The sequence below is a fragment of the Sciurus vulgaris genome (assembly GCF_902686455.1).
Source record: "Sciurus vulgaris genome assembly, chromosome: 5".
NCBI classification, from domain to species: domain Eukaryota; kingdom Metazoa; phylum Chordata; class Mammalia; order Rodentia; family Sciuridae; genus Sciurus; species Sciurus vulgaris.
The window spans coordinates 10,225,033-10,251,187 of record NC_136465.1 but is presented as its reverse complement, the minus strand read 5'-3'; the positions used below and the strand labels follow the sequence as shown (position 1 = coordinate 10,251,187).

Sequence of the window (26,155 nt, the reverse complement as noted above, 5' to 3'; positions counted from 1 at the left end):
TGGTGGAGGCACCCCTTTGACTGGTGCCTCTGGCCCAGATGTGGCAGCAGCTATGCCACTGGGAATTTCTTCCTTATTTTATTATATCCAACCTCCTGATCTGCTTTGAATGTCCAGTTTTAAGTTCCAGTAATCCCTCCTTTTTTCTTTTTGTTCACCTCCTTGCAGAGAAGCTACCTGTCTGCTTTCTTGGTTTCATGCCATGGAGCAGCCAGGAAAGTGACCTCCTCTATGCCACCATCTTGAAAACCCCCCTCATCAAGGTATCTTCTGTTCAATTTTGAAAGTAAGTTATTTTGTTGGGGTATCTGAGGAATCATTCCTATCATGCTGAAGATCCTTCCAAATGCAGTTTCCTCATTTCCCCTCTGGAGAAATTGCTAGGTGTAAAGAGTTTGGTCTTCGGGTGTCTTCTTTTGGAATGCCTTTGTCCGGCTTCATTATAAGGGTTATAATGACATCATATAATTTTCCAAAAGAGAATTGGAAATACTGGTATTATTTCTTTCTAAGATTGATAGAACTCACTGCTGAAGTCATCTGGGTTTGGATTTCTCATTTTGGAAAAAGTGCTAATTAATTTTTAGGATCTAGGGCTATTTATATTCTGGCTACTTTTATTTTCCTAATTTTTGTCCATTTTATTAAAATTTATTTATTTGTCATAAGGATTTTTAATAATCTTCACTTTTTCCTTTAAAATAAGTAGGATGTATTCAAGGAAATCATGTCTTCAACTAAAACTCAGAAGTTCTATTATCAAGGGAAAATGGGAAATGAAAATGGGGAATTCCAGAAAGTCTTCATGATTTAAGTTGTAAATAAATTATCCAACTGGATATAGTTATAGTTGATAGTTATTCTACTTTCTAATCCATGTTAAGTTCACTATCAACTTTCTAATCCATGTTAAGTTCACTATCAGAAAGTGAACCCAAGTTCACCATGGGTAACATCATCTCGAGTTCAATTGCTTTTCTCCTTTTGGCTTCTGATATTTAAATAGAAATCATTTGAATTGATGGAAATTCATAACGTGGCTAATATAGGTTAGATATACCTAGAGGTAGCCACAGCAATAACGATGATTATGATGATGAAATATCAGCACTGGTGGTTTGTTCAAAAGTTCCTAGTTTGTCAGTGATTCCCATGTGATTAATATTTTCTTAGAATAATCCAATGGCTAGGATTTGAGATCATCAAATTTATTGTCTTAAAACTTAATAACTTCATATTAGGCATATCCACCATCAAATTACAGACCCTTGTGATCATAATCTTTTAAGAGATTTTTTTCATTTGTTCTTTTTACTTATATATGACAGAAGAGTTCATTTTGATATAATTATGCAAGCGTGGAATATATCTCATTCTAATTAGTACCCCAGTCTTGTGGATATACATGATGGTGAGATTCACTGTGGTGTATTCGTATATATACATAGGAAAGTTATGTCAGAGTCATTCCATTAACTTTCTATTCCCAACCCTGCCCTTCCCTTCATTCCCCTTTCTCTAATCCAATGAACCTCTATTCTTCCTTCCCCCTCGTTCTGTGTTAGCATCCACATATCAGAGAGAACATTTGGCTTTTGGTTTTCTGGAATTGTCTTATTTCACTTAACATGACAATCTCCAGATCCATCATCCATTTACCAGCAAATGTCACAATTTCATCCTTATTATGGATGAGTAATATTCCATTGTGTATATAAACCACATTTTCTTTATCCATTCATCTGTTAAAGGACACCTAAGTTGGTTCCATAGATTAGCTCTTGTGAATCATGCTGCTATGAACATTGATGTGGCCGTCTCACTGTAGTATGCTGATTTTAAGTCCTTTGGGTATAAACTGAGGGGTGGGATAGCTGGGTCAACCACTGTTCCATTCCTAGTTTTTTGAGTAATCTCCATACAGCTTTCTGGAGAGGTCACACCAATTTGTGGTCCTACCTGTAATGTATAGGTGTACCCTCCCCCACATCCTTGCCAACATTTTTTATTTCTTATATTCTTGATAATTGTCATTCTAACTGGAGTGAGATGAAATTTCATTGTAGTTTTAATATGCATTTCTCTAATTGCTAGTGATGTTGAATTTTTTTCATTTATTTGCTGACCAATTGATTGTATTTCTTCTCTTGAGAAGTCTCTGTTTAGTTATTGTGCCCATTAACTGATTAGGTTATTTGGTTTTATGGGAGTTGGGCCTTTTGAGTTGTTTGTATATCCTGGAGACTAACACCTTATCCGAGGTGCAGATGGCAAAGATTTTTCTCCCATTCTGTAGGCTCTTTCTTCACACTCTTGATTGTTTCCTTTGTTGTGAAGAAGCTTTTTAGTTTGATACCATCCCATTTATTGATTTTTTTATTTTACTTCTTGTGCTTCAGGAGTCTTGTTGATCATAATCTTTTTAAACAGTGTTAATATTTAGAAAATAAAAATCATAAACTACTCAGGATCTATTATTTACAACAGATAGTTACAACCATGCATACGTTCATTTTTTAAAAATAATTATGGAGCTTTACTCAGTGCTAGCAAATGAAACAATTAGAATACCTTTTCTCCTGAAGCTGAAAAAATGTTCTACAAAGACAATCAATAGATAATTAAATTAATATAAGTGTAGTTGTTGATAAATATTTTGAGAAAAAAGTAAGGAATGGTATTTTGTGTGTTTAGAAATATCTCTGTGTAAATTTTGCAAAGCTAACTGAAACAAATAAGAGAAGGAACCATGCATACATATTGAGAAAGTTTCCAAGGCAGAAGAAATCATTAAATATTTGGCAGAGGAGACAGCAAAGAAGCCACTTAGCTGAGCAGAAATGAGGTGGATTAGGAGGATGACCTCACAGAAGGCACTGGTGACTAGGTCACATGGATTGTGCTCCAAATGATAGAGGTGGGTTTAAGCAGAAAAGGGATGTGACATTCTCAGTGTTTTAGGGAGCATGCTTGATTGTGTTTTGAAAAAGACAAAGCCCAAAGACTGAAGTGCTTGGTCAGTTGGGGGGCTCTACATGAACCTCTAATGGGAGATGGCGAAGGCCAGGAACAGGTGGCGTTAGGGAGAACATACTCCGGACATAGTTAGTAGATAGATTTGACAATATTTCATGACAGACATGAGGTTGGTGAGAAATAAAAGGACCCCAGGATTTTGTTCTGGTCAATAAATCAGTTGGATTTTTTTCTTTGTTGAGTTTGGAAATATTAAAAGAAGAACCAATGGGCAGATATGCTTTTAGTGCTTTACATGTGTTGGAGGCTCACAAGTTTATGACATAAATGAACCTTTATCTCCATATTGCAAAGAGGAAGCTGAAAAAAATGTATAAAATTTAAATACCTTTTATAAGGACATACAACCTATAAGTGGCAGAACCAAAATTTTAACCCAGGTGGTTGGATTGGGCATAGATCATACATTCTGAAGCACCACGCTGTCCTTTGTGAGGGGCAGGTTTTAAACAAGAAACATCTGGAGTTCAGGTCATTTAAACTTAAGGTGCCTCTGAGTTAGACTCAAGAAGAAACAACAAGTAAAGAATCAGTTTATTGGCCTCTGGGATTCAGGTGGTAAGTTTGTGTTAAAGGAACAATATATGAGCTGTCAGATATAGGTTTTATTCAAAGCTATGGAGCTGAACAAAATGACAGATAATTAAGTACAGATGAAGAAAGGAGCCTCCTTGTTACTTTGGTAAGTAAAGGAATATTTCAACACTTACATGGCACGAGAGGGACAGGAACGAGCCAAGGGAGATGGAGCAGTTTGTAAGGTAGAAGCTAAAATGAGAGCAGCATGACAGATAAGTGTGATAGGAGAATCAATACATCTTTATCGGTCCCTTATTCCTACTAGAAGATTTCTTCTAACTTCTTGCACAGTTGACTTACCACGCACAGAAAAGCCACATTCTGGGTAGCAAGAGCATTGAGCATCAGGTCTGTTGGGGAATGCCAGTTACGTGCCTTTATGCTGAGGGTAGGCCATCAGCAGAAACTGTTAACACAAACATTTGAAGTTCGGTGTGTTTTTAGCCATTCCAGTGGAGTGAAGACCTTCAGTAACTGCAGTATGGAAGATTTCGCACATTTTCTTTCAAAGCAGAAGTCCCTGTGTCTTCAGAACCAGCCACGCCTGGAGCCATCCTACAAGCAGGCTGCAGTGTGCGGGAACAGGAAGGTGGAGGAAGGAGAATCCTGCGACTGTGGAAATGAGCAGGTCAGTGTCAACGTGGAGAGAGCCATACCAGAAGCACCTGGGAAACTGTGAACAGATCTTTACAGTGCTGTACTGTCTTTCCCCTCCATGGGCCACCCCGCTGCTTCCACCCAGTCCTTTGAGAAAGAATATAGGGACTACACGCTCATGAGTGAAACCACATGTTCATATATGAATCCATTGATGTGTAGATCATCCATACAGTCATCTAACTTTTAAAATTCTAACTTTACTGAGGCACAATTAACAACTAAGAAATTTGTCGATATTTATTGTGGACAACCTGGTGATTTGACATATGGGTACATGATGAACTATTTACCTCAACCAAGTTATATTATTAATCATGTTATTAGTATATTAACATATATGAAATATAGTTAATACATATCAAATATATTTCTCTCTGTCTCTTCTAAGGAGAACAATTAGTTTCTATCCTCTTACCAGATTTCAAGTATACAATATAATATTGTTAACTATAGTCAGGCTGTTGTATATTAGATCTCCTGCATGACTACCATGAAGTACCCCTGGACCACCACCCTCTCCACCCCCACCCCCACACACATGCAGCCCTGACTACACCATTCTAATCTCTCAGACATCTCATTTTCAAGGCTGTTAATCATGCCTGGGTTGACCCCCTATTCATTCTCTTCCTCTTGTGTATATTCTTTCCTAGCATTTCTTTTTAACTCCATATCCTCTACCATTCAGGAAGATAGATATAACATTTTCACTATGGAATAATGAGATGTACGGTTGGGATTTTGGAATATTTTAGGCCAGGTCAACTGTGAAGTTCAAAAAGACTTGAAATACACATAAGCAAAGCTACTTTTTTTTCCAAATCACAGATCTTAGATAAAAACTGCCAGAGTTAGAGGGAAGTTTGGAAGGGTAGAGATAAAGCCGGGACAAAGTGAAATGAATGCCATGGAAAATAGAAATGAAACTCAGGAGCAAGTGATGGTGACACTCCCGATAGGGGGAATCGGGATGATGGGGACTTTTTTCTCTGTTTGCCAACATAGATATCAACTAAGCATCTATTATTAAAATGTCCATCCAATAAATAAAAATTGGAAGCTACTTGAGAGCATTTGATCTGCCTTTCAGGAATGTGCAGAAAACACACCTGTGTGCTGTGACCATAGCACATGTGCGTTCACGGAGGGTTCGCAGTGTGCCTCAGGACCATGCTGTGTGGAATGTAAAGTAAGAGGTTTCTCAAAATACTTCACTATACAGTCACTATTCTGTACAACGCTTGTATTTCCACATTCTGCTCTGCTCAATATAATTTCCTTCATCCCATCAGTTTGCACAAAAAGGACACGTCTGCAGGTCTTCCTCAAATGAATGTGACCTCATTGAATACTGCAATGGCACATCTTCAGAATGTCAAGGAAACTTCTATATCATAGATGGGCATCCCTGTGGGGACAGTCAGTGGATCTGTATTCAGGGAAAATGTGTGAGTGGGTCTCGACAATGCACAGAAGTATTTGGTGAAGGTATTTATAACAATTTTATTTTCCATATATGTGTTTTTCTCGACACTGAAAAATGAAGTAGCTGTCTGTGGTAACTGACACTTATAATCCTCATGACTCAGACTGCTGAGGCAGAAGGATCACAAGGCAGAGGGCAGCCTTAGCAACTTAGGGAAACCCTCAGCAACTCAGAGATACCCTGTCACAAAATTTTTAAAAATAAAGAACTGGGGATATAGCTCAATGGTAAAGTGACCCTGGGTTCAAGTCCCAGTACTGCGTCCCCCTCAACAAAAAAAAAAAAAAAAGAAAGAAAGAAAAAAGAAAAAAAGAAGAATTAGATGTTAAACTTCACTTATAATCAAAATTCAATTGATTAAACAGGAATGAAAATTAAATGAACTAGTTGCAACCTATCTAATATCACACAATTTTCATTAACAAATTGGGTATGTATTGAATAACAGAGCATGGAAAGAAAACCTATGAAAAGTATATTCTATAGCAATACCATCTAAGAGAATTTTTAAAAAATAAAATACACATGTAAGAAACTTCTGCCAAAGCAGGGAGAAATTTTTAAAGTGGGTCTTCAGAAGATTAAATGATAGTCTGCCAAGAATTGAAAATCATGATTAACTATTTGTTAACTGTAGAGAGCTATAGCAGTATCTCGGTAAGACTATTTTTTTTAAACAGACATCATTAAAACAGAAGAGAAGGTAACAGACCTTTGTCTGTGCAATGGCTTTAGCATAGAAATGATAAGTGGCCAAAGTATGGAGTAGGGTTAGATTGGTATAAATAAATACCATGTCACAATCACGATTACCAGAAGAAGACGAGAAGCGTAAAAGTGAACCTGGTGTAACACCAGAGAATAAACACAACAAAAATATTTGGTGAACCCAAAAGAAGCCTAGAACAGAGCAGGGGAAACAAAAGAGATTAGAAAAACAAATATTGAGGAGGTTTATTTATCTTTAAATAGTTCACCATGACATTAATTTTAAAATTTGTGCTAAGAATTAGTTTAGGGAAAAGATGTAACAAGTCAGGAGAGAGACAACCACTAAAAAATGCCTAGACAGAAAAGGCAAGAGCCATTGCATGGATGGGTGTTGGCATGGATGGGTGTTGGCATGGATGGGTGTTGGCGTGGATAGGTATTGGTATACAACGAAATCCATGGTAACCAACGGATCAGATTTCCATCAAAAAGTAACTTCGCAAATGAGAGGTGATGAAAGCCAACTATTTATATTCCTAGAAATATTCGAAGATTCTGGAAATTGAAGATTGGGCCAAACTAAGGCAGAGCTCCTCCAATGGGGGGAAAGAAAAAGATAAAAGAGGGGTTTTAGCATTTGGAATTGCAGGGGGCTCTCAAGACCATCCATCGCACTTTCCATACTGCATCTGTGGAACTCCAAAGATGCTCAGAAACTTAGTCAGGTCAAAAACATTACAAAGATATTTGAAATTCCCCTACAGTCTCAAGATGATGAACAAAGGCTAAAAGGGAAAGAAATCTTGCCTGTCAAAAATTTTAGTCTTTCTCTAAAACCTTTTGTTTTATTTAGAAGGGCCCCTGTCAGTAGGCTAGGAAGCCATTCATTTGTTTTGTTTTGTTTTTTTCTTTTTAAAACGTCTTTATGAGTGCATCATATATATACATATATATATTAGTGTATATTATATATAGTTATAATATATATAGTTATATATATGCAGTTATATATCATGTATGTAGCGGGGGTCATTTTGAAATAATCACATATGCATGGAATATGACTGCTCCATTTCAGTCCCCAGCCCTTCTTTAATCACCCGCTCCCCCTCCCTATCTCCCTTCTTGGGCTCTACTGGTCTTCCTTGTGCTTATTTGCTTTTTAACTGGTGTTTCATAGCTATGCATAAAGATGGAATGCATGGTGCGTATTCACATGTGCGCGCAGCATGATTTTGCCGCCTTGGTTCCGCGATCCTCCCGTCCTGCCCCTCCTCCCTCCCTGCCGTCCACTTCCTCTACTCCACTGATCTCCCCTCTCTTCACAAGTGGTCTGCCCACTCCCTTCTTTTCCCTTACATCGCTCTCGCTTCTGCGTATGAGAGGAAACATTTGACCCTTAGCTTTCTGAGCCTGGCTTATTTCACGTAGCCTTCTAGACTCCATTTCCATCCACTTACCAGAAAATGTCATCATTTCATTCTTCTTTACAGCTGAGTAAAATTCCATTGCGTATGAATACCACATTTTCTTTATTCACTCATCTGTTGACAGGCACCTGAACTGGCTCCATAACTTGGCTATTGTGAATCAGACTGCTATACCCACTGATGTTCCTGTATCACTATAATAGGCTGAGCTAAGTTTTTTTGGATAAATACTAAGAAGTAGGATAACGGGGTCATATGTGGATCTATTCCTAGTCTTTTGAGGAATCTTCATACTACTTTCCAGAGTGGTTGCATTAATTCACAGTCCCACCAATAAGTCTGAGTGTTTTCTCCACCACCCTTTATCATTATTTTTCTTACTGCTTGTAGTTTTAACTGGAGTGAAATGAAATCCGAATGTGGTTTTGATTTGTGTTTCCCTGGTTGCTAGAGATGTTGAACATTTTTTTCAGATATTTGTTGGCCATTTGTATTTCTTAATGTGTATTTCTTATTTATTTATTTCTTTTTTTTTTTTTTTTTTTTTAAGAAATGACTGTTTAGTTCGTTTTTCCATTTGTTGATAGGGTTATTTGCTTTTTGGTGTTCATTTTTGGAGTTCTTTACATACTCCAGGTATTAATTCCCTGTTGGAGTTGGCAAACACTTGCTCCTGTTCTGTTTTCCCTTTATTTATGTTCTTCTTTCCTTTGCTCTGCAGGAGCTTTTTAATTTGATGCCATTGCATTTCATTCTCGGTGTTGCTTCCTGAACTTTCAGAGCTCTACTGAGGAAGTTATTGCCTGTGCGTCCACGTTGGAGTGTTGGCCCTGTATTTTCCTCTAGCAATGGCAAAGTGTCTGACTGAGTTCCTAGGCCTTCGAACCACTTGGAGTTGACTTTGGTGCAGGGTAAAAAATAGGGGACTGCTTTCATTCTTCTGTTGGTGGGTCTCCAGTTTTTCCAGCACCATTTGTTTAAAAGGCTGTGTTCTCTCCAACATGTTTTTGGCACTCTTGTCAAGGTACCTGTGTGGGTGTGACTCTGTGCCTTCTGTTCTTTTCTACTCCATTGGTCTTCATATCTGTCTTTATGTCAGCACCATGCAATTTTTGTTATTATTACCTCTATAGTATAATTTGTAGTATTTATAGTATAGTATAATGCTTCCAGCATTTCTCTTTTCACTCAGAATAACTTTGACTATTCCGGATCTCTTATTCTACTGAATTTTAGGAATGTTTTTCTAGTTCTGTGAAGAATTTCATTGGTGTTTTGATGGGAATTACATTAAATCTTCAAATCGCTTTTGGTAATAGGATCATTTTAACAAGATTCATTCTACCTATCCAAGAACCTGTGAGATCTTTCTACTTTCTAGTACCTTCTTCAGTTTCCTTCTTCAGTGTTCTATAATTTTCATCGTAGAGATCTTTAACCTCCTTGATTAGATTTATTCCTACATTTATTTTTATTGTTTTTGTGGAGTGCGGGGTAGATGAGTGTGTGTGTTTTGAGACTGTTGTGCTTGAAATTATTTTCCTGGTTTCATTTTCAGGGGTTTCTTGTGTATAGAAAAGATATTAATTTTTGTATGTTGACTTTGTTGCCTGTGACTTTGCTGAGTATTTTTTATCAGCTCTAATAACTCTCTTCCAGTAGAACTTTTTGTATATTTTATGGATAGGGTTAGATCATCTGTAATCAGTGGTAATTCCTCTTCGTATCCCTTTTACACCCTTGTTTTGATAGGAGGTATCCTCCCAAATCTCCTGTGTTACTGAAGGACCATTCAGAGGAAAAATGGTTGACTCATGAGAGCTGTAAGTTAATGGAGCTGCTCCTGTTTGAATGGACTAGATGATACCTGAAGGCAGGTGGAGCATGACTGGAGGAGGTAGATCACTGGAGCCATATCCTGGGAAGGCTCATCTTCCTTGTGGCTGTGCCCCACTCTGCCCCCATCTCTTCATCCCTCTCTCCTTTGTGAACCTGCCATGAGCTAAGCAGCTTTCCTCCGCTGGGCCCTTTTTCCCACGTTGTCTGCCTCACCTTGGACTCAGAGTAATGGAGTTGGGCTGAAACCTCAGAAACCATGAGCCCCAAAAAAACTTTTCCACCTAAGATGTTCTTTTAAGGTATTTTGTTTTTGTTTTTGTTTTTTTGCAGTGCTGGGGATCGAACCCAGGGCCTTATGCTTATAAGGCAAGCACTCTACCGACTGAGCTATCTCCCCAGCCACTCTTGTAAGGTATTTTGGTCACAGCAATGCAAAAAATCTAAGTTAAACACTTCTCTTGACTAGTTGCTCAAACTAAAATTTCAAGTAGTCTTTTGAATAGGAGGAGTGAGAGTAGACATCTTGACTTGTTCCCGATTTCAAAGGAAATGCTCTCAGTTTTCCACCATTTGCTAGGAGGCTGGCTTTGGGTTTGTCATAAATATCCCTACTTTCCTCAGTGTTTTTACCATGAATTGATGCTGAATTTTGTCAAAGTCTTTTTTTTTTTTTTTGCATTCATTGAGATGATCTTGTGATTTTTGTCCTTTATTTATGTGTTGAATTACATTTATTGACTTGTGTATATTGAATCATCCTTGCATCCCTGGAGTGAAACAAACTTAAGCATGATGTACGGTCTTCTTCATGGGTTTTTTTAAATACAAATTGCTAATATATTATTAAGGATTTTTGCATCTATGTTCATTAGCAATGTTGGTTCATAGTTTTCCTTACGTGACATATCCTTATCTGGTTTTGGTGTCAGGGTGAGACTGACGTTGAAGAATGAATTTGGAAGTGTTCTACCTCTTTATAGTTCATGGAGTAATCTGAGGAACATTAGTATTAATCTTTTTCTTTAAAAGTCTGGTATAATTCAGTTGAGAATCCATCTGGTCCCGGTCTTTCCTTTGTTGGAAGGCTCTGTATTATTGCTTCAATCTCATTGTTTATTTTTTTATATCCTCTTGGTTCATTTTTTGTATGTCTTATGTGTCTAGAAATGTGCTCATTTTTTCTAGATTTTCCAATTTATTGGAATATGTTTTCAAAATAATCCCTAATAATCTTTCTGCATCTTTTTTTTGTTAGCTTAGTTAACAGTTTGCCAATATTTTTTATCTTTTCAAAGAACCAACACTTTGTAACATTTGTAACATTGATCCTTTGTATTGTTTTTTTATTCTCTATTTTGTTAATTTCAGCTTTGATTTTAATTATTTCCTTCCTTGTTCTCATTTTGGTTTATTTTTGTTTTTCTAGGATTCATCTTGAGATGCATCTTTAGGTTGTTTATTTGGGGTCTTTCTGATTTTTTTAAATGTAGGCACTCATAACTACAAAATTTTCTCTTAGAACCCTCTTCATAATGATGCAGAGATTCTGATATGTTCTATTTCCTGTTTTAATCAGCATTTTCATCACTGTTATCTGACAAGAACAACTTTAGAGAAGGGAAAGTTTATTTAGAGCTCACCCAGTTTCCGAGGTCTCCACAGAGATGGCCAACTCCATTTCTCTGTGCCCAAGGTGAGGCAGAACATCATGGCAGAAGTGTGTGGCAGAGGAATAGAGCCCAAAACATGACAAGGTAGAAAAAAAGACTAAGCTCAGTTCACCAGAAACAAAATATAAACCCAAAAGGCCTGCCTCCAACCATACCCTACCTACCTCAAGGTACCAGTCAATTAATCCATTCAAGTGGATTAAAGTACTGATTAGATTAAGACTCTCATAAATCAATGATTTCACCTCTAAACTTTCTTTCATTATCTTACACATGAGCTTTTGTGGGACAATAACAATCTCTATCTCTATTCTCCTTTGATTCTAGGAATTTTAAAATTTCTCCCAGATTTCTTCTATGATCCATTCATCATTTCAAAGTATATTGTTCGATCTTCATGTGTTTATGGAGCTTCAAAATGTTCTCTTGCTGTTTCTAATTTCATTATCATCTGATAAGATGCAAGGAATTATTTGGATGTTTTTTGTATTCACTAAGACTTGTTTGTGACATAAAATGTGTTCTCTTTTGGATAAAATTCCATGAACAACTGAGAAAAATTAATTCAACTATTGTGGGGTGAAATAGCCTAGAGCTGTCTGCTATACTTATTTCATTTATAATAAATTTTAGGTCTGACGTGTCTTTTCTGATTTTATATCTGGTTGACTAGTTATAGTTGATAGAGGATGTCAGCTGCTACTATTGAACTGGTGTCTAGCAGAACCTTTATTTCAAATAGCATTTGTCTTATGTAATCAGGTGCACCAATGTTGGGGAAGAAATCTTTATTACAATTATATATTTTTGTGGGATTTTTCCCTTTACCATATGAAGTGATCTTATTTATCTCTTCTAATTAATTTTGGCTTGGAGTCTGCTTTGTTGAATGTAAGTATAGCTACTCTTGCTTTCTTCTGAGCTCTATTTGCATGGAATATTTTTCCCACTTTCACTTACAACCTGTGGATGTCTTTGCTAAGAGGTAAGTCTCTTACAGACAACATATAATTGGGTCTTTTTAAAAATCCACTCTGCCAGTCTATGTTTAGTTTAAACTCTCTTTTAGTTAGAGAGTTGAAACCATTTACATTCAGTCTTATTATAGAGAGATGTTTATTATTTCCTGCCTATTTTATTTAATTCTAATGTGTAACTTGGTCCTAACTCTCATTGCTTAACTAGTCTTCTAAAGATGTTCATCCTTTTCCAAGCTCTGGAGTTTGTTTTTAATTTCTTCTGTGTGGAGGATTTCTTTTAAGTATTCCCTATAATGCTGGTTTAGTAAATCTTGAATTATTTTAGTTTATGCTTATCTTGGAAGAATGTTATTTGTTCTTTGCTTCTGAAGGATAGCTTTGCAGGTTATAGCAATGTTGGTTCACAGTTGTTTTCCTTTAGGACTTGAAACAAATCATTCCAAGCCCTCCTGGATTTTGGGATTTTTGTTGCAAAAATCAGATGTCTTTCTGATTGCCTTCCTCTAAATGTCACCTGACATTTTCTCTTGAGGCTTTTAAAATTCTATCCTTATTCTATATATTTGGCATTTTAATTGTAATGTCAGGAGAGGTTCTTTTTTGATCTTTTCTATTTGAAGGCCCAAATGTATACTATATGTGTATGTCCATATCATTTCCAAGGTTTGGAGATTTTTATATCATTTCACTGAAATTGTTACCATTGTCGTTAGCCTGTATCTCAGTTACTGCCTCAATTCCAATAATTCTCATGTTGGTCTCTTAATGTTGTCCAAGAGTGTTTGGATATTCTGATCATGCTTTCATTCTTCCTTTTCTCTTTGTTTTTGACTGAGTGTCAAAGTTCACATACCTTGAGCTTAAGACCTGAAATTTGGTTTTCTATGTGCTCTAACCTAATGGTGAGACTTTCAACTGAATTTTTAATTTGATTTGCTGTGTCTTTCACACTGAGTTTCTGTTTGTTTTGTTTTCAGAACCTACATTTCTTTATTGAAATTCTCCTTCAAATCCTGTGTTTTCTCTCTTAGTTCATTGATCGTTGCAGCAATAATCTTTTTGCATTCTTTGGGATTTCATCTACTTCATTATCTGTGGGGTTATAAACTTTTGAAGGCATCTTGTCCTGTTTTCTATATTTGTGCATGTGTTGAGGTGACTTTCTCCTCTTTAATGTGGAAGTCCTTTGTGTGTCTTAGCTTCCACACATCTGATTAGCATAATCAAGAGTTAAGTTCAACCACCACTAGCAGTTTGAAAAGAGAGAGTAAATTCCAGTAATAGTGGTAATTTAAAAACAAACTATGTTTCAACATATGCAAAAGGAGTTATTACCAAAAATCTCTACGACTCTATTAACCAAAGAGAAAAGGGGATTGGTTAGAAATAATGTAGAATACATGAAGAGATTAAGTATTAGTTATAGTATGCCAAATTGAATTAGAAGAAAGATTAAAAATATGAAAATAAAGAGAAAGCAAGCAAGAAAGAAAAATGTTGGAAAAGGTAAAGAATACAGAAGATAAAATGAAAGAAAAAGGGATAACAGAGTGGACGGGATGGACATGGAACAGAGAAAGAGGTATCAATAAAGGATCCAAGTAATTGACAAAATTAGAACCCTGGTGAAACACAAATTGTGGAAAGACACTGGGAAGCAGTTTATATGAAGCAGTTTACATGAAACAATTAATGCAATAACTGTCTTACAAATATCCAGTTTTCTTCTTACTGAGGTTTTTGAAATGGAGATCTTTATCGGATTTCAATTTTAGAATCTCCCAACTACGAAGAAATTTATCTGACACAAATATATTTCTGTTTGTTCATGGCTCTGATCCAAACTGGCCAAACTTGTTAGGGAGTCTCTCTGTTGAGCTCCATCCCCTCCTTACCTGGCAGCCTCTGTTGGTAGAGCATTGTTTGGTTCAGTGCAGAATTCACAATCCAAATGGCTTTGTTATTGTGAAAGCAAGAGTATAAGTGCTAGGATCTGAAAAATGTTCCATATGTATAATTCCAATATGTTAAAATTTGTTAAGGTTTATTTTTTTATTTTATAAATTACTAAAAGAGAAATGTTGAAGACTTCAATTATAACTGTGGATTTGTCTCTTTTCAAATTATCAATTTTTGTTTCAAGTATTGGAAGATCTGCTATTAATACGTAAGTGCATATACATTCAGGAATGGTATGCTACTTGTAAAATTAATTATGTGATGTCACTTTGTAATGTCCCTGAAATATTCCTTGCTAACTATCCCTTGTTTATATTATCCGTTGTGTAATATAGCAAGTTCAGCTTTTAACACAGTATTAGAATTAAAAATATACTTAGAATGAGTTCACTCTTTTTCAGGGTCAGAGTATGGTTCTGAAGAGTGTTTTCAGGAACTTAACTCTAGAACTGACATTTCTGGGAACTGTGGTATTACTGATGCTGGATACAAAGAATGTGCAGCTAAGTACGCTTTATAAGAAACCTAACAGAGAACCCCTATAGCCTTGTATTTGAAAATGTCACCAATTAAGTTTTTATATAAGCAATATATCACCTAACCATGAAGACCATGTTTCATGAAGCAATAAATGTCATAGATGCAGAAATACGCAGCTTTTCTCTCTCACACATAGGGTTTTGTTTACATAAAAGGCACATTAATTGCCCATTAGTAATTATTTTTTTATTTTGCATGCCATCTCCTTAGTTTTACAAAGGATTATGATACTGCTAGGGTTGAAATGGAAATATGTGAATTTTTTACTATCTAGAAAGTACAGTGCTAAAGAACAGACACACACTCTATCACCAGACTTCTTGACTTTAAATTGTCACCTCACTGTTGACCCATTTGTGTGACCTCAGGCACTAACAGCACAAAGGACCCCCATATCCCCTTTGATGAGACTTACCAGGAGTTAGCATTTTACTGATTTGTTTTATCTCTTCTTTTTATGACTCTTCTCTCCTCTATTCATAATTTCTCTGTATCACTTGAGTGGAAGTTGAAGATTGTGCTTCGTGACCTATAAATCAATCAGCCTGTCTTTCCTGTGAATAAATTCTACTGCAGCTATAAAACATGAGTCATATTAAAATTTCATTAGTTTTTTTCAATAATTTCCATATCGCTCTTTTTCCTTGCTCAGGAACAAATGCAAAGGTCAGGTATTTGCATCTATTCAAATGTACTTTCACTTATTTAATCTGGAACATTTCTTCTGTTTCCTTTCCTTAGGTGTTTGCTTTTTTAAAATACTACAGTGTTTAAAACACTAAATAATTAGTGTTTTCTAAACACTAATTATTTTTTAGAATTTTCCCTCAATTTGAATTTGTTTTATATTTTTCAAAATTGTACATAAGTTTTCATTTTGATCTGTTTACAACCAAAGTAATGTTGTACCCTCAAATGCAATTTTTTTTACAAGCACATACAGTTTTCCTTCAATATTGGAAATTTCAGGTTAAATGGTTTGATAGAGTTATTTTTTTAAGTCTCCCAATTGTAATGTTCTAATTTTCTCTTTGTTCTTAAAATGTAATTTGAGGGGGAGTTGAATGGAGTGGGCATATTCTATTTCTCTTCAGACTTTGATCCACCTATTTAAAATTCATTGATGAATTTTTAAATCAATTTTTGATTTTGCTTTGTATAGCTACAAATGTACTGCAGGAAAAAAACAGTCCACTTCTCTACTTTTAAATTTGTGCATTTCCTTATCCAGGTACTCTGAGTCAGTAATTATCATTTTTTTCAATGGAATACCATTACTATCAGTATTTTGATATTTTCTCAAATGATCATCTAAGTTTGACTCGTGAGAACCCCTTTCAGTTGATGACTGTATCTACCAAGTTTACATGATTCTTTCAGAACTTTTCAATTTTTCTAGCTCACGCAAGAACAGATGCTGGGGGCTCCTCTTCTACCTCTTCCTCCCTGCTCTGCACACAGCGGCTTGTCCAAGGAACCCAGGTTCCTTCTAACAGAGGACAATACTCAGAAAATAAACACCTGGGAACCAGGTGTGCTCAGACCTTCTGCTTCATGTTACTTCTAACCCTCTCAGTCAGCAGAACTAGAAAATACATATTATCCACTTATTTAAACGTTTTTAAGTCTTGAACTTACGTTAATAACTCTAATTTCAATCAAAAACTATAGCACGCCTCTTCGTATATTCAGAAGGTGCTCTCTCATATGCTCAAGCCCAGGATACCCTGACATTGGTTTGATGGTTGCTCAAGCATACTCTGATGAAAGGGCATCTTCTAGCTATTATAACTGCAGTTCCTTTGTAGCACAATTGGTCTTACCTTAGCTGTCTTTAAAATGCCTCTTTGCTAATTGCAGTATCTGGGTGATGTTGTTATTAGGTATCTCATGGTTTATTTGCCCCTTGTCTATGTTACTTTTTGTTTAGTTCATTTTCCTTAGTTCACGTAGTTCATGTCTAATAATTTTCTCTTTAATAATACATAATGGCAATGTTTCATTCGATCATGCTTTACTGTTTAGGGGGAAGCTTCTGTGCAGTTCGTAGTGTACACATATCCAGTATCCTAATTGATAGTAGACCCATCTGCTAATTCCGTCCTCTGATTATTGAAGATAAGGAAATTGAATGTGCTTGCATGAATTTTTTTAAAAAGTCTTATCTACAAAATACCTTGTTATGCAGTTCCTGTCTTGAGGCTCAACTCATGCAATCCTTTCGTGCTCAGAGTGTGAGTGTGTGTGTGAGCATGCGTAAACATGCACATTCTGTGTGATTCAGACAATTTCACCTTATGGCAATGCCTTCCAGGCAAAGACCACCAGGAGCACACTGCACACTGCAGGAGCACAGATGCACACAACAGGAGGCCGAGCCTCTCAGCTTCAGCGTTTTACAGGCTCACCGGCAGGTTGTGCTTGTGTCAGGTGGTCTATAGGAGAGTGTCGGGAAGTGGATCTTTACTCTAAAATGGGTGTTTCCAAGAAGTGGAGGTAATTCCATGAGTATGTGCTTCTTGTTTGCAGATTTTCTGTGTGTTCAGACATGATTTGTGGAGTATGCGTGCCTTTTTCTTGATCTTTCCTGGTCCCAGGGTGACTTTGCTTAACACTGGGGTTCTCTGAGATTACCTATGCTCAGCCTGCAGACACCCCAAGTGCAGGGCAGCTTTTATCTACTTTCTTAGCGGCCCTGCTGATAACATCCAGCCTTTGCCTGAATACTAGGGGCTGCTTTGATCCTTGTCACTTCCCTCTGTGGGCCAAAGACAAAAGTTGTCCGGCCACAGCAAATTGCTCCAACATATCCAGGATGGCTGAGCTGTTGCTGCTTAGGAGGTCATCTTATCTATTTGTTTACTTTTTCTATTTATTTACTTTTGCAGTCCTGGGGATTGAGCCTGGGGGGACTCATAGAACCTAGGCAAGCGCTTTGCCACTGAACTACTGCCCCAGCCCAGATTAGTGGTTCATGAAGACAACCTGGGATGTCACTGGGTTAGGGTACGTCTTCCCTGACCCCCTCACCAGAGGATGGTTTGTTGTGTCCTCTGCAGTAGCAGTGGCCTCGTGGTGGCTTGTAAGATGCCAAACAGAATACACAGGCCCAACAAAAATGACATGGTATAGCATGTACTCAAGCAGGTACTCACATTCCGTCTCTAGGACTTAATACCACAAGTGACACATAGCATTTGTATAAACAAACATATCCCTACTGTATCAAAAGACATTTTAATTCCTTCATGTGACTTTAATCCTTAAAAATTCAATTTTAAAATAAAAGAGAAACAGATGCTATATTCATGCTTGGCAAATTTTTGGCAGTTGAAAAAAACTTCAATTGATGTGTTTGAAGAGAGCTTTTTCTTCCTGTTTTTAATTGTTTAAAATCTAGCTTTCTATCCAAAATGTCCACATTTCTAGATTCCATTATGCAACATTTTATCCATGCACCTCGAAACAGAAAACGACCCTTTTTGACCCTAGCTACAATGGACTGATGATACTCTTCCTTCCTTCTTCGTATCAATCTGATTTTTTTTGTTGCAACACAACTAAGTGTCAGGTCCTCATAAAGCTGATTTCACAGGTTTGGACTTCATCCCTTTACTTTGCATCTTTCTATTCTGAAGTAATTGTAGGTTCACAGTTGCAGATATCAATGCAGAGGTAATGGAGAGGCTTCCTTATACCTTTCCACTGGTTTCCACCTGGCAACATCTGATGTGACATAACAATCTGTAGTACAATAGCAAAATCAGGAAATTGAGCATTGGCAAATTACACCCTCTATTCAGATTTCATCTGTTTTGTGTGTGTTAGTGGTAAGGGTTAGTGGTTAGGGAGGGTTCATGAATTGTCATCTTAGGACTGTTGAATTTTCCCAGTAATAAATTTAGAATGTCTCTTAATTTATTTTAGTCTTTAATTTTTTTCTGCTAGTTTACTAGATTCTGCATGCAAGGGACCTCTTCCTTTGACTAAATACTGTATTTTTGAGGCTATTGTGAACTCAGTAGTTTTCTAAATTTCATTTTCACATTGTTGCTGGTCTGTAATAATCATAATAAAATAACAAATGATGGTTTTTATTACTGTTTAATTTTCTATTTACTCCTTTTAGATGTAGATGACAGATTATACATACGTGGAGTATAATTTGCTCTTTTGGGATTCTATTCTTGTAGTTGTACATGATAGTGTCCAGTTCCATCCATTTACAAGCAAATGCCATAGTTTCATTCTTCTTTATGGTTGACTAATATTCCACTGGGCATATGTACCACATTTTCTTTATCCATTCATCTGTTGAAGGGCATCAAGGTCAGTTCCATAGTTTAGCTATTGTGACTTGAGCTGCTATGAACATTGATGTGGCTGCGTCTCTGTAGTATGCTGATTTTCAGTCCTTTAGGTATATGTCAAGGAATGGGATAACTGGGTCAAATGGTGGTTCCAATGTCAGTTTTTTGACAAATCTCCATACTGCTTTTCAGAGTGGTTGCACCAATTTGCAGTCCCACTAGCAATGTATGAGTGTACCTTTTTCCACACATCCATTTCAATATTTATTGTTACTTGTATTCTTGATCATTCTGACTGGAGTGAATGGCGTCTCAGTGTAGTTTTGATTTGCATTTCTCTAACTGCTAGAGATATTAACATTTTTTCATGTATTCGTTGATCATTCGTATTTCTTCTTCTGTGAGGTGCCTGTTCATTTCCTTTGCCCAACAAATGACTATTTATGTTAATCTTTCTTTATTAGAGCTTTACAATTATACATAGTAGTTGGGTTCATCCCAATAAACTCATCAGGCATGGAAATTGATTCAGTTCAAGATCCCTCCCTTTTCCCTCCCTTTGTCCATCTTCTCTTCCCTTCTTCTTCTTCTCTGTTAGACTTCCTTTAGCTCCTTTATATTAATCTTGATCTTTGGCATTGTGTGATCTTCCCAAACTTTTTTTCCTGTGTGTGTTTCTTAGCATCTATGCCAGGTACCATATCATCTACAAGTCAAATTGTAATCACACATTCTTTTCCAATTGGTATGCCGTCAGTATCTTTCTGACTTGATTGCACTAACTAAATCTCCATTAAAATGTTTACTTTTAAGTAGATAAAGAGGATATACTTTCTCATTCTGATTTTATGTGGAAATATCCAGCCTTTCATTCTTAAGTTCATTGTCGGCTACAGAGCTTTTGTAGATACTCTTTATTCCTTATCTGGTTGAGGAAGTTCCCTGCTAGTCCTGGTTTGTTGAGAGCTTTTATTTTGCCTGGTGGATTTGTTTTTTCAAATGTTTCTTATCCATATTGTTAAAATGAACTCATGATTTTGGCATTTTATTTTTTGGTGTTTCAAAATTAATCATTGCCTGCATCCTTGTGCAGATCTTGAATTATTTAAATCTATTTGCTTTGGAAATGATATTCAAATATTTCTCTATGAAAGTTAACGTGTTTCATTTGTGGATAAATTCTAGGGATCGGAAGTGTGGAAAATTAATATGTCAACATAAAGGTGAGCATATACTTCAAATGAAAGAAGCCATTACCGTTTATGCCAACGTAAGTGGACACATCTGCGTTTCTTTGGAATACACCCAGGCTCATTCAGATACTAATGCGATGTGGGTAAAGGATGGAACTGTTTGTGGTCCAAGTAAGGTAGGTATTATTTTCTTCCTAAGTAACTTCCTGAACTTTTTAATGTTATATGATAGATATTTAGCATTTTTCCTCATAATTGAAGCGTGCAGTCAAAATAGAAATTTAGAAGATAAGAAAAGATGCTGCCATCTATCATCATGCATAGGTGATATCTCTATAAATATTTCATCACCTCTTTTGTGCTTTTCCTATGGAGGCGGTGCCTAGTCACTGAATTAAGAATCACACTGTTCATTTGCTGCTTTTCATTAAATTGTCTCATGTTACAGAGCACTTCTGATCTCAGAAATCATCTTGTGATATCATGAATTTTAAATAGTTGTTAAAATAATACATGTCCATTGAGATGATGAAACAATTTGTAGAGTAAAGCAAACATCAATCCAAGTCACATACCTGAAATATGATTATGCTTTCCATTCTCACGAGCCTTTCACTCTTTCTACACACATACATACAGATATAGACTATTTCTCTAGTATATCTTGGTGTTTTCCTAAAACATTCCATTGGTTCATCTGCTTTTGATATTTTATCACTCAATATTATCAGACATATGGGCTGTGTCAACATTTCTTGTTTTCCACGACTTTTCCACTTTGTGAAATATTTAATACTTCCATGCATACACATAGGTACAGAAGGAGGTTCAAGTTCAGATTAGTATCATCTCCAAACTTTAAATCATAAAGCCTCTCTGTTCAGTTAGTAACAGAATATAGTAAACTACTTGTTGAACAACAGAGAGAAATTCAAAATATACTTGGGAGCTGAAAGATATTTTTGTGAGTGAACAGTAAGAAAAAGAAAGCAACCTTCCATGTTTAGGTTGTCACCAAGTATAAGTGAAGTCTAAGAATTTTTTCACATCTTAATTGTCATTGAATGTACACTTATTTAAAACAGGTCTTTTCATCATGCAGTTAAGGAAATATATCCCATACAAACACAACCTAACTTTACTGATATTTGCTTAGAAATTTGGAAAGGAGAAAACATACACAAAAGGAAAACAAGGTTAACACTGGTACTCACGCAAAATCTAGATCATTTGTAAGGCTTTGTGGCACCTTTGCTTTCATGGAATTTACTTTGAAAAAATATTTATCAAATTAATACCCAAGACTATCTTTAGTTGTAAATGCTCCATTATTTCTAGACAGCTTAACACATGCTACATGAGTTAGGAGGAGCAAAAATATCATGTCTTTCCTATCCATTCGTGAATGATGGTCAACTAGTACACCTTGAGTACTTTAATAATTTTTATGTAGTCTGCAAATTAGAGTGTCACTGTTTTTGTAATAGCTCATATGTGAATGTTCATTTGGATTAGAATGAATGCATGAGAAACTTTTAAACTCCTTTTGTCAGCCAAGAAACAGTAAGAGATATTGGGTACTAGTGAGTAAGTGTAAAAATTATTATGAACATTACCACTTCCTTTGTGGTTATTCCTACAAGAAATCTAACAAAGGATCTGAAGAGATGTGTATTTAAAGGATCTGAAACTTCAAAAACAAAGTTATAAGCATAAATCATGATATGAAAATGTTTGATCTGCAGAACTAAGCACAGATACCCAATAAAATATTTTGAAGAAAAACTAGGAAGGGAACCACCATACCAACCAGCTCTCCCACGCCTTGGTATTCTTCCAAAAGAACTAAAATCAACATACAATAGCAACACAGCCACCTCACTGTTTATAGAATCACAATTCACAGTAGCCAAATTATGGAACAAACTGAGCTGCCCGTCAATAGATGAGCAGATTAAGAAATTGTGGTGAATAAACACAACGGAGTTCACAATGCCATGAAGAACAAAATCATGGTATTTGATGGTAAATGGATGCAAGTGGAGAACGTCCTGCTAAGGATCAAGGGTCAAATGTTTTCTCTCACATGGGAAAGCTGGAACCAAACAGGGGAAAGAAGAAAGGGAGGGCCAGATATCACAAGGATGCAGGAGTTGATTCTCCTTCTGGAGAAGAGAGAGGGAGGAGGTAGGGCTGGAAAGGGGAGGCAACGTGGAACCGACTTTTGAAAATCATGCTGCACGCACATATGTAAATAGACCACCTTTATGAATATGCAGAAAGCATCGATCAAAAATAAATAGATGGGTGAAAGACCAACCAGTGGAATAGAGGAAGGAGAGTAGGAGGAGGGAGGAGGGGAGAGAAGAAAGGGGGAACACACACTGTGAACTGAGATCAAAGCCCACGCATGGACACCCCCAACTGCTGTGTCTACCTATAATGCTCTCACAGAAAAAAGCTTTTTGAGGCAGACCAGGGTGGGAAGTGTCCACACGTGAATGGAAGGGAGCAAGCGAAGAAGCCACAGAGGAACAGGGTGAGAGCTAGAAAGGTCCCCGGCTTGCCTTCCTTCCCATGATCTGGAGCCCCACGCTGGCTGGCTGTCCCCCCCAGGAAACCCATGAGGAGCAAGATGTTGCCCCCGACCCCAGAAACGATGACAGTTCAGAGCACCTTGACACTTGGGGCTTTTTTTTTTTCCTCCCTCAACCTAGAAATTTAACAGCTTAAGAATATGAAAATACCTTCAAATGGGGGCCAAGTGATTTTTATTTGCCTCTAAAAATTGCCATCAAGAATGGGAAAGAGTAACTAACTGGTTTCAGATTTTTAAAGTATGAACCATCTGTGCACCCAGCCAAAAGAACAGAGCCACCAGGATGTACACAGATTGGTAGGTCATGCTGCTGACAGAATCGAAGCTGAGGTTGGAGGTGGCCTGGCTGATCTGAAACACCACACCAGCTTAGTTACAGAGAACCCCAGCTGGGATCAATATTAAAGGTCAAACGTGTATGGCATTTGCCACTGTGTCCCCAGAGAAGGTCCCATTATTTATTAGTCTGCAAATAATAGATTTTTAATTGAAAATGTATTCTGTGACATTTATATGTTTTGTAAAAATATTTTCTTATTGTGAAAAGTAAATTATCATTATGGATACTATTTCATAGTACTATGAAATAGTTTTATATATAGTTTCTATATTATGAAATAATTGCTATCTGGGTTGATTCATCCTGTGTTTTAGTCACAGTTAATCCCTTTATGTTTATTTCCAACTTTTATTTAAAAATTTTATCGCCTATATTTAAGTTGTGCAACATGACGGGTGATATACATGTACCTAGTGAAATGATTACTAGAAATAAAGTTATGTGTGTATGTGTGTGTGTGTGTGTCTGTGTGTGTGTGTGTGTGTGGTAAGAGCACCTAAAGTCTGCTCTTTTAGTAAATTTTCAGGACATGATATAACAACAATCCTTGTGCTGTTCATTAGAGTGCTAAACAAATCCTACATAACTGCACATTCTCCCCATTTCCTCCTCCTCGCCCCCACCTTGCCATCCATTTCCATGTATGTGACTTTTGTTTAATCCCACACATAAGTGACATCTTGTAGTATTGTCCTTTGTGTCTTCCTTATTTCACTTAGCACAGTGTCCTACCAGTTCATCCATGTATTGATGTATTTCTTTTTTAAGGCTGAATAATAATTCCATTTTGTAGATAGATACATAGAAGGTGATAAATACCATAATTTTGTTTTCCAAGGGAAACACATCAAATGATGCCTATCAAAGCTGTGTGTTATCAGCCTTAAAAAACTTAAAAAAAAAAAAATCAAAGGGGTTAACTATGAATAAAACACAAGATGAATCCAATCAAACCAGACAGAAATGATTTGATAACATTTAGAATCTGTTGATAGACTATCAGTTTGCTTTTGTGTGTTGTCTGTTGTGACTCAGGCAGCAACGAACAGGAGTGCTGATCTCCCTTCCTGTGGGTGTGTGTTCTGTGGGGGGGGCGGGTTGCTGATTCACGTGGCAGTTCTATTTTCGGTGTTTTGAAGGATCTCCATACAGTTTTCCATTGTTGTTAGTTCACATTCCCACCAACAAGGTATAAGCCTTCCCCTTTGTACTCATCCTTACCAACATATTTCTTTTGTCTTCTGATGATGAGCATCCTAACTAGTGAGCTGATGTGTCATTGTGGTTTCATGTTGCATCTGGCTGATGATAGAGATGCCAAGAACTTTCCACACGTACCTGTTGGCCATTTTTATGTCTTCTTCATGAAATGTCTATTTGTGTCCTCTGCCCATTTCAATCAACTGAGTTGTATGAGTTCCTTACATATTTTGGACATTAACCTTTTATAAGATATACGGCTTGCAAATTCTTTCCTCTCAGTCCCTAGGCTGCCTTTCCGTTTTGTCGATTGTGTCCTCTGCTTTGCAGAAGCTCTTCCGTGTCACTTGTTTGGCTTTGCTATTGCTGCTGTACTTTTGATGTGATATTCAAAGCTCATGACCGAGCCAACACCCAGGAAGTCTTCCTTCTTCAGGGAGTTTTACAGTTTCAGATCTCACGTTCAGGTTTTTAGTTCATCTTGAGCTCGTTTTTGTGTATGTTGATTCTTTTGCATGTGGACGTTTTTTCCCTAGCACCACTTACCGAAGACACTGTTCTTTCCTCATTGTGTCTTCTTTATGGCTTTGTCCAAATTCAGGTTTATCTCTGGGCTCTCCATTCTGCTAATCCCTTCATTGTATGTTTTCTATAAATTCTCTGCTTTACCTCCTGACCTATCAGTAATGGAAAAGCTCTCAATGTGTTCCGAAGGCCCTTTCTTCATGGGCTGATTAACTGAATATATTACACTTAAAGACATTCTTGGCTGATGTGGGTGATAATATGTATTATTCTCATACTATGAGTTTTGTGATTTTACCTCTTATCTTCGTCTATAAAGCACTGAACATGATCTGCAAACTATTTTTGTGGTAAAATATGCATCGCATAAACTTTGCCACTGTGATCCTGCTTGGATTAACGGTTCAGGAACGTGGGTACATTGGTCGTGAACATCTGCCACCTCTCGGTTGCTAGAGATTTCCCATCCTCCCAATCTGTTCAGTCAATGATGAGTCCTGATAACCTCTCTTCACAGACTCTGTTCATCACTATTACACTTTGTGACTCTGAATCTTAATATTCTAGGTCCCCTTTGTGAGGAGAGCCATACAACGTCTGTCTTTCTGCGTCTGGCTCTTTTTTTTTTTTTTTTTTTTTTTTTTTTTTGTAAACAAATGGGATACATGTTTGTACATGGAGTCAAGGCATACCGTTTGTGTAATCATAAATTTACATAGGGTAATGTTGTTTGATTCATTCTGTTATTATTTTTTTCCTTCCCCTCCACCCCTCCCACCCCTCTTTTCCCTCTATACAGTCCTTCCTTCCTCCATTCTTACCACCCTCCTTAGCCCTAATCCTAAACCTAACCCTAACCCTAACACTAACCCCTCCCACCCACCATTATATGTCCTTATCCGCTTATCAGCGAGATCATTTGTCCTTTGGTTTTTTGAGATTGGCTTATCTCACTTAGCATGATATTCTCCAATTTCATCCGTTTGCCTGCAAATGCCATAATTTTATCATTCTTTATGGCTGAATAATATTCCATTGTATATATACCACAGTTTCTTTATCCACTCATCAATTGAAGGACATCTAGGTTGGTTCCAC

General features: G+C 36.8%; 1 protein-coding gene across 2 annotated transcripts in view; it reads left to right on the top strand.

The window, feature by feature from the left end:
- The window catches only part of ADAM2 (ADAM metallopeptidase domain 2), a 68,885-nt gene that overhangs the window by 32,368 nt on the left and 10,362 nt on the right, over positions 1-26,155 (top strand). The window contains exons 12-16 of one of the 2 annotated variants that reach the window (XM_079142265.1): positions 4,060-4,243; positions 5,366-5,464; positions 5,568-5,763; positions 14,752-14,857; positions 20,386-20,569. In XM_079142265.1, the coding sequence (XP_078998391.1) occupies positions 4,060-4,243; positions 5,366-5,464; positions 5,568-5,763; positions 14,752-14,857; positions 20,386-20,569 (769 nt within the window). The remainder of the gene's footprint in view (positions 1-4,059; positions 4,244-5,365; positions 5,465-5,567; positions 5,764-14,751; positions 14,858-20,385; positions 20,570-26,155) is intronic. The other variant, XM_079142266.1, reaches the window with a different exon arrangement.